The 8891-nt window shown below is 39.8% G+C and overlaps 2 protein-coding genes across 4 annotated transcripts in view; both read right to left on the bottom strand.

Annotated features, from left to right (window-relative positions):
* Mcm8 (minichromosome maintenance 8 homologous recombination repair factor) overlaps positions 1–8891 on the bottom strand; it is a 30005-nt gene continuing 21114 nt past the window's right edge. For all 3 annotated transcript variants that reach the window (XM_052725113.1, XM_052725114.1, XM_052725112.1), the window contains exons 15-19: positions 8437–8656; positions 7138–7347; positions 5939–6015; positions 1697–1886; positions 1–1103 (exon numbers count right to left, since the gene is read on the bottom strand). In XM_052725113.1, coding sequence (XP_052581073.1) covers positions 1011–1103; positions 1697–1886; positions 5939–6015; positions 7138–7347; positions 8437–8656 — 790 coding nt within the window. In that variant the 3' untranslated portion in view covers positions 1–1010. The remainder of the gene's footprint in view (positions 1104–1696; positions 1887–5938; positions 6016–7137; positions 7348–8436; positions 8657–8891) is intronic.
* On the bottom strand, positions 7646–8243 carry LOC128101757 (activated RNA polymerase II transcriptional coactivator p15). The gene has a single exon (XM_052725115.1). It carries the CDS (start codon positions 8197–8199, stop codon positions 7816–7818), a length of 384 nt encoding a protein of 127 aa, XP_052581075.1. The 5' UTR covers positions 8200–8243; the 3' UTR covers positions 7646–7815.

Below are 8891 nucleotides of genomic sequence, written 5' to 3'. Positions count from 1 at the left end.
ACAAGTCTCCATGTCATTTATTTGGGTGCTGGCTGGCAGGACAGAAAAATCCACTTACATTTTGTTTTTCAATTTTTCATCCATCCGGTTTCCCGGAAGTGTAGTTTATTTCCAATCAGTGGCTGACAATGCCTGAGTGCTTATATGCTAAAGTGTTTGTTGGTTATAGATATGAAGGATGTTTTAGCCAGAGGTCCAGTTCCACTTGAAGCCTCTCACAAAATATGGTGGATTCTGACTTAATGGGTCCTGCCCCCTTGAAGCAGACCTCAGGAAACTCCCCAGAACGTAATCCAGCTTTTCAAACCGACGTTCCTTGTTCGGCTTTCTCTTAGGAGGCCGGATGAAGAGCGTCCTTTGCTGCTGCCACCTTCTTTCTGCAGAGGCAGTTCTCAGTGCAGGAATGGCAGCCATGAGGCAGAAGCAGGAGCGCTGTAGACACCGTGGCAGCAGGCTAGTTTTACAAACTACTCCTGCAAGATTTTCTTCTTTGTTTCAGTCATCAGCCTTCATACGATTCTGTAAATAAGTATTTTCCAGAAAGGACTTCTGCTTAAGTCAACAAATTTCTACTACTTCCAATGAGAAGTCAGATCCACTGCCCATAACCATAAAGGTTAGAAGCAAATAGTTTTATTTGTGACTTAAACATTTCAAAGTTTAATGTAAATAAACTTTCACCAGAACACATACTCATTTGTTTATGTATTACCTGAATGCCTGATAGACACCTGATATACAAAACTATGAAACACTAATAAAATTATGACAAGTATAAATAATGTTTATGTTATTTAGATAAAATAATATAACTAAATTACTTTTAGCCTTCTGGATAAATTATGGATTATTAATGTACAACTTCACCACTTCTTAGCTGATCATAACTAACACTTTCTTCTGTTACAAGAGTTGTGTGTCATTTTTCAGAACTTTCATTTTCAGTTTTTGTAATTAAGATCATTTTGAGCTATTAATAAACCACAGGTGGCTCTGACTTGGTAAGTCTGTCACATAGTTTGAAGCTGGTAAATCTTTGGACCTTTTTTTAAGAGGTAACCCTGGTCATTCAGTGATCCAATGAAGTTTTCAAAATCAGCAACCTAGAAGCAAACATCCAAAGTCAGCCCATTCAGTAACATGCCAAATAAGACTTTCACATCAATCTCTAAACAGACATACACCAACAAGTTTCCCAAACACTCCAAAGAGTAAAGAATCCTTTGTCTTAACCAAAACCCAACTTAGACTAGCTTTTGAAATTGCATGACCTTACATCTAAGCTTCCATTAGAACTCTGAAGTAGGAGCAGGTGGGATCACAATAATTCAACAAATGAGAAATCAGAGTCAACCCTCTGACTAGCACAGGACAGCCAGGAAAAGACGGAGCCCAAGTCTTCCTAGAAAAGTCTCTCTATCAAAATGCCAAAAACCTTTGAGAAGTAACAAAAAAAAAATCTTAAAATTAAAAAGTGGTTTTGTTTGCTGGGTATGGTTTCACTTACCATTAATCCCAGCACTTGGGAGGCAAAGGCAGGTGGATCTCTTGAGTTTAAGGCCAGTCTGGTCTACAGAGTTCCAGAGAACTCCAGTTTCCAAGAGAAACTGACTTGAAAAACAAACGGGTTTTGTTCTATTACTAAGGGCCCTCTGAAATTATTACCAAAAACTGGTAAGTATTTAGGTTATCGTACCTGAATGTTTAGTTCTTTGGAAATCTGACGAAGTTGATGGAATTGAAATATATTATTATAAGTTCTTTCAGCAATGCTGTTGAGAGCCGAAATAAATCTTTTTGCTGTTGACCTGTTGCTCATTCCAGAGCCGTGCTGGGATCGCTCAAAATCCAGGTTCCCAAATTCATCTGAGTAAGTTCCTAGCATGCTTAAGGATGGAGAAGAAAGGATTATCTCATGTGGCATGGCTACAGACATTTTTGGACTGGGTTCCAAGTCATAATAGAAGTCTGGGAATGACTGTGAGATTTACTTAGCTACTTTGAAATTCAATATGATATATATTGACATAAATATATTTTGAACACAATTATTGCCTTAAAAAAAAAAAAAAAACTTTTAGGTAGGAGTGGTTGTACATTCCGGTAATCCCAGTGCTCAGGAGCTAAGGTACAAAACTTCTTTGAGTTTAAAAACAGCCTGAAATACATAATAAGTATCAGGCCAGGTAGGGCAAAGGAAGGAGATCATATTTCAAAACACCAAAACAAATTTGCAAACAAGAAATGCAAAAATGTAGAGTTGAAAAACAATATTACAAACATCAAAAACATTCTTACTGATTAATGAAACTAAAATTTCTGAACAGAATATTTTTGGCTTTCCCAGGTAAACATGTTATTAACTACCACAGCAACTACAAAGAAAAGATGTTTAAAAATACTCTAGGAGAGCTGGAGAAATGGTTAAGATCACAGGGTGCTCTTGCAGAGGACCCAGGTTTAAGAGCACCCACATGGCAGTTCACAAGCACCTGTAACTCCATGGGATTCCATTCTCTCTTCTGGCCTCTGAAGGCACTGTATTCATGGTACAGAGATATGTGCAGGTAAATCTTTGTACACTGTAAATATGTATTACTCTCATTGGATAACTGTATTACTCTCTTTAGCTGACTGGCCAATAGCTGGACAGGTAGAGGTTAGGTGGGACTTACAGACGAAAACAGAGCACAAAGAAGAAAAAAGAGGAGTCTCAGGAGTCTCAGGAGTTGCAAGTAGACACAGAGAGAAACAAGATGAAACTGTCCTGTTGAAAAAAGGTACTGTCGCCGGGCGGTGGTGGCACACGCCTTTAATCCCAGCACTCGGGAGGCAAAGCCAGGCGAATCTTTGTGAGTTTGAGTCCAGCCTGGTCTACAAAGTGAGATCTAGGACAGCCTCCAAAGCTATACAGAGAAACTGTCATGCGGCAGAGCATAGATTAAGAAATATGGGTTAATTTAAGTTATAAGAACTAGTTAGTAACAAGCCTGAGCTATCAGCTGAGCATTTAATAATAAATCTCTGTGTAGTTATTTGGGAACTGACTGGTGGGACAGAAAAGTCTGTCTACATATACCTATAAAAAAAAATCTTAAAAATAAATACTCTAGGAATGAACTCAGCTCAGCTGACTTGCAGGGATGGCAGTCAGACACTAGCCCCACTTCTCTTCTGTTTTCTCTTATTTTTACAGTATCATCAAAAGATGGAAATAGGCCGGGCGATGGCACACGCCTTTAATCCCAGCACTCGGGAGGCTGAGCCAGGTGGATCTCTGTGAGTTCGAGGCCAGCCTGGGCTACCAAGTGAGTTCCAGGAAAGGTGCAAAGCTATACAGAGAAACCCTGTCTCGAAAAACCAAAAAGATGGAAATAGGCATCTGACCTGAGTTTGGCTAGAGTCTGCAAACACCCATTACAAATGGAATCAACCACCCTGTAATCCAGCTCTACTGCTGATTCCATCTGTACAACGGGACACATAAAATCCCATAGCCAGTTTAACAGGTGAAGTTTTTCACTCAGCAATTATCAGATAAGTATTGGTGACCTGTCAGGAAGTGGGCTCAGGGCGGTAAACAAATCTAACTAATCACTCTTCATTCTTAAGGAGTCCTTAGGAATGATCTTGAAAGGTCACAATCTGTTCCTTGAATAGGTAAGAAACTGTGCAAACAGAAATGTGCATCATTTAAGTGAGACAGGAGCACATGACAGAATAGTGCACATTATTTACTACCTTCAAGTTTAATCCACCTGAATGATGTAGTAAATTAACATTCCTTTGTTGTCAGAAATGCCTTGAGTTACTGACATAGTAATTATACTTGTTTAACACAGGCATCCTCCTAGTAACCCAAACCTTGGGAATTATCCTTATTCCATTTTACAGATGAAGATGGTTTTGGCAAGTAAGGATAAATGACTTTCCAAATGTTACACTACTAATGAATGACACCTGGATTTTAATCCATGCTTCCTTGCTTCCATTTGAAAAAAAGATAGGTAAAATATTTGATATAAACCCCTGAAGTGGAAAATCTCACAGCAACCTAGTCTCTCTACTCTTTGTAGAATATTTTTAATTGTGTAAGACTACTCACATAAACTGTTTACTAAATAATAACATTTACTTTTCAAAAAATGTCCAACTCTGTACTATGATAACTCAGATGAATTATGTCATGGTTCAGATTTTTCTTGTTCAGGCTTCTGCTTCCCAGTTAAAAATGTAATTTCACAGGATAACACATTAATGGTGGTTTCAATAAAGCAGAAGAGATAGGAACTATAAAAGGGCAAACTTTTTAAAGAATGTACTTTAATTAATGAATTAATGAAGTATGTTTAATATCACATGCTAGCCATGATTGTGGGCCCTGGAAAGACGCTGGTAAACACGATAAGGTCCTTGCTCTCATAGACCAAGAAAGCATGTTAGTCTAACAAATCTGAACTTGATGTGTTTAGACAGCTCTCAATCTCTGATAACGCTACGTAATCCTAACCACTTGATCAAACTATTCTTTCCCATTGTTGCTGACAAACTGAATTAAAGAGAAGGTTCTCTTCCACAGACTGCCTATAAAAGCAGAGAACAGGCTGCAGATTATTGCTCAACTTTAGGGGACAGCAGGGTGCCCTTCTACCCATAAGCAGAGGGAAGAAACCACAGGTAGACCAGAACCATAGTGAACATAAGCAAAACAAGGTGAAGCCTCCCTACTGGGAGAGGGAGAGAGTAATCATTGGCACCACACTCCCGAACAATTAATTACAAGAACAGTATGACTGCTAGACCCTAAAACGTCTTTGTGACTTCTGTTCTGTGTAGTAGTATTTCTCATTGGGACCACCAGCTCACAAATATCAACATGGAGACTTCTTATTAATTATGAAAGCTTAGCCATTAGCTTAGGCTTCTCCCACTAGCTCTTATAACTTAAATTAAGCTACTTTTATTAATCTATGTTCTTCCCCTATGGCTTGGTTACCTCTACTCTGTACTGTATGTCTGACCTCTTCAGTATCTCCCTGGTGTCTCTCTAGCATAATCTGTGTGCCTAGATTCCTCCTCCTCTTCCTCTCTCTTCCCAGAAATCCTGCCCATCCTTCCCTGCCTAGCTATTGGCCATTCAGCTCTTTATTACACCAATCACAGCAATACATCTTCACACAGTGTACAAATATCCCACAACAGATCTGATCTCAGTTTATGGAATGAGTCAGAGGAAGAGGGATCTACGCAGCCTTTAACATCATCAAATCTGGCAGACAGTAGTGTCCACCAACATGCACTAATTAGCAGTAACAGAACACTATTATTATTGTGTGTACACATGCCATGGCAAAAGTGTGGAAGTCAACTCTGTGGAGCTGGCTCTCCTTCCACGTTTATATTGTTTCCAGGAGTCAAATCATCCGATTTGCATGCCAAATACTTTCACTGCACCGAGCCACCTTGTGGACTGTGGTGTAACTTGTCGGGGCAGCCTGAAGTTGGACTATAAAACCCTTGTTCAACTGTACAGAACTGTTATTCAGGGTCAGAGAGGAACTGGCAAAGCACCCTGATTCTGACATGAAGCAAATTCATTATCTATATGATTTACCCTGAAGAAATAGAAATTACCTATCAAAAACACCAAAAGGAAGGAAGGAAAGACAGAGAGGGGAGGAGATAGGGAGAAAGGAGGAAGGGAAGGAGGGAGTGAGGATGGGAGTAGGGAGGTGAGAAAGAAAAAGAGAAAGGGAAAAAACAGGTCCTATAAAAACTAAAGGGCCAGCAAGATGACTGAGCAGGTGAAGGCGTTTGCCAGGGCTGACAATGTCGGTTCAATCCCTGGGACACACACGGAGGAAGGAAAACACTGACTTCGGTTGTCCACACATGTGTGCACTGCCCCCCATATATGTAAAATCAGCATCAATCTTACCTATGTTTCATAATTTCAATTATATCTTCAGCATCTTCTTTAGTTGCTTCCTCTCTCAACTCTAACCTTGCTCGTGCCTATGAAAGAAAACAACTATTTTACAATAAATGATAAACACTGTCACCATTACCTATGTAAGTGTGTTGTATCTAAGCTTAATTATTCATTGTATGGGGAGGCTGGGAGTGAGTATGACCAAAATATGTTGTATGCATGTGTGCAATTCTCAAAGAATAAAAATGTCTTTAAAAATTAGAGAAGTGTACAAATAGTTTAAAATACAGCCAAAATTCATTTTTACCTATTAACATTTTTTCCTGAGTATTCATTTCATGAAGTTTGGTTATGAAGATATGTTTTTGTCCTTGCTTTTTATTTTCAGGAAATCAGTTTATTTGAGTTAAAATACCGGAGGAGTCAATCATATTTTAGGATCAAAAAAACCTTAGCATTCGTGGCAGCTAATTTTAACTGCAGCAGTACTGGGAGCACCACACATTGTGACAAACAGTGCTGCTCTTAGAAAGGCTGCCTATGCCTCCAGACCTGTCACACAATCAAATCACCGAGTCAAAATACTCAACATATTCCATGTTCCCATATGCTCAACTTGGAAGCCCAGGATTCTAGGTAATCGAACCATTTTTCAGACACTCCAGGAATCTACAGTGTCATTAAAAAAAATTGACATTGCTTGGCATAACTGGTCCTATATTTAGAAAGAAATCTGTAGTTTTGAGATGTTACAAAAGTGACTTAATCTTCTAAAAACTCTTTTATTCATCCTTTTTTAAAAAATTTTTAATGTCTCCTAGACAAAACTGATCAAAGGAGATCATCACACACACGCACGCACGCACGCACGCACGCAACCTCTCTTACAGTACTGCATGTATGCACGCGCGCATGCACGCACTCACACACGAAACCTCTCTTACAGTACTGGAGACTGAACCTAGGGCTTGCACATGCTAAGCAAGCACTCAAGACCACTGAACTCCTCTGTTGATTTTTGAGACATGTCTTATATTAAGTAACCTAGTCTAGCCTTGGACTCACTCTGTAGTCCAGGCAGGCTTTCAGTTTGCAACCCTCCTGCCTCAGCATCCTGAGTAACTGAGCTTATAGGCTGTGTCATCAGGCTAAGTTCCCCACCTCTTCCTCCAGCCACAAAAAGCATGAATGTAGGAAATGCAAACCTCTGTCAGACGGATCAAAGACTCCAGCTGCCTGGTGGTGATGGGTGAGCTGCTCATGCGCTGGCTCTGCTTGCGGAGCTCCAGGTAGAAGTCCTGAAGAGCCTGAGCAGCTTCTGTGGACAGCCTGGGGTGGACGTACCGCCGTGCATAACCAACATACTTCCTCAACAGCTGATGTGGAATCGGATCTGTCTTCTCTCCAGGAGCCACCTAGAGTAGGATTTAAAAAAAAAAAAAAGCTAAAAAAGTTAGCTTGTTTAGGTAAATAAAGAAGTTCCAAAAGCCTCTCCAAATAAACCAAACACTATGGTCACAGCTCTCAAGCCAATTGCCTTAGCACAGTGGTTCTCAACCTTCCTGATACTGCGACCCTTCAATATAGTTCCTCATGTGTGGAGACAACTATAAAATTATTTTTTTTTTTTTTTTAAGATTGTAATGATCTGACTTTATTTTACACTAGGTAGAGGGCACAATGCAATTCTCTTTAATAAAGATGACATTTAGCTTCACTCAGAACATTTTAATAATGCACATTAAAAAAAAGTATTCACCTTACAAATTGTTCTGCAATCCAAATATACAACAGCTTGGAAAACAACATTTAGAAAACAAAAGCCAATGTAAAAAGACAGATTAAAACAACTACAACAGTACAGGTTTGATATGGCTCAGATTTTACAGTTTTCTTACTGCATCATCTATGTCCGAGATCTGTTCCTTCAGTTGGCTCCATTGCTCCATGTTTAAAGAAATACCTTTTCTCCCTGGTTTCATTTCACCTTCTGAGTCCATCCAATATTCTCTAATATCAATTAGAATTTTTCCTTTAAAGTCCCGAACACTGACGTATCTCATCTTCCCAATCTGAAACATGTTATCATCTCTGCTGCTGCTACTCTGCTTGGAAGATGCCAAAGCTCTAGAAGTCTCACCAGGCTTCTGCTTCTTCACAGGTTTTTCTGGAACAACTTGCTTTTTCCTCTTTAACTTTTTTTCAACCTCGCTGTCAGAATCACTGCCTGAAGAGCTTGAAGAAACAAGTTCCTTTGATTTAGGCATTGCTCCGCTCCTGCCGTCCAACAGCCTCTAGCTGGCTCGCTCGCTCCCTATAAAATTATTTTATTGCTACTTTATAACTAATTTTGCTACTGTTAAGAACTGTAATGTAAATTTCTGATATGCAGGATATCTGATAGCCAATCCCAAAGGGGTCATGACTCACAGTTTGAGAACCACTGGTTTAGATGATTCCAAAGCATCATGGAATGAAACTAAATGATTAAGAAACAGGCGTACCTTTAGTCTTTCTGACAGTGGCTTCTCAGAAACCACTTCCAGTACAGAAGCGTTGGAATCCTGACTAAGCGCACGAGCGACTGTGGCACCGCTGACGGCTCTCTGCTTCCCAGCTCTGATTGCGATCACGTGTTCAGAAAGTAAGTGGTCATGCTGCTCATTCGGCGTATCTAACAAGATAAAGACCAAATCGAATCTGGACAGTAGGGCACTCCCCATCCTAGGAAGCAGGGAAGAAAGAAGCAGCAATGTTTGGAACGGAAACAGAAAAACCTAAGGAACTGTTTAGTAATAAACAACAGTCAAGCTTTCAGTTAAGGAAATAAGCTTTCAGTATAGCTACAAGTTCCAACCCCCACCATACAGCAAAGCCACTGAGATCTGCACACAGGTATCAGTGCCTTCAGAGCTCTTTTCTACGGTGGTTTTCTCTTTTGCCTGCATATGTGTCTATG

Source organism: Peromyscus californicus, unplaced genomic scaffold (genome assembly GCF_007827085.1).
Source record: "Peromyscus californicus insignis strain IS unplaced genomic scaffold, ASM782708v3 Scaffold_7__1_contigs__length_154581171, whole genome shotgun sequence".
NCBI classification, from domain to species: domain Eukaryota; kingdom Metazoa; phylum Chordata; class Mammalia; order Rodentia; family Cricetidae; genus Peromyscus; species Peromyscus californicus.
This window is presented reverse-complemented; position numbering and strand designations above follow the sequence as displayed.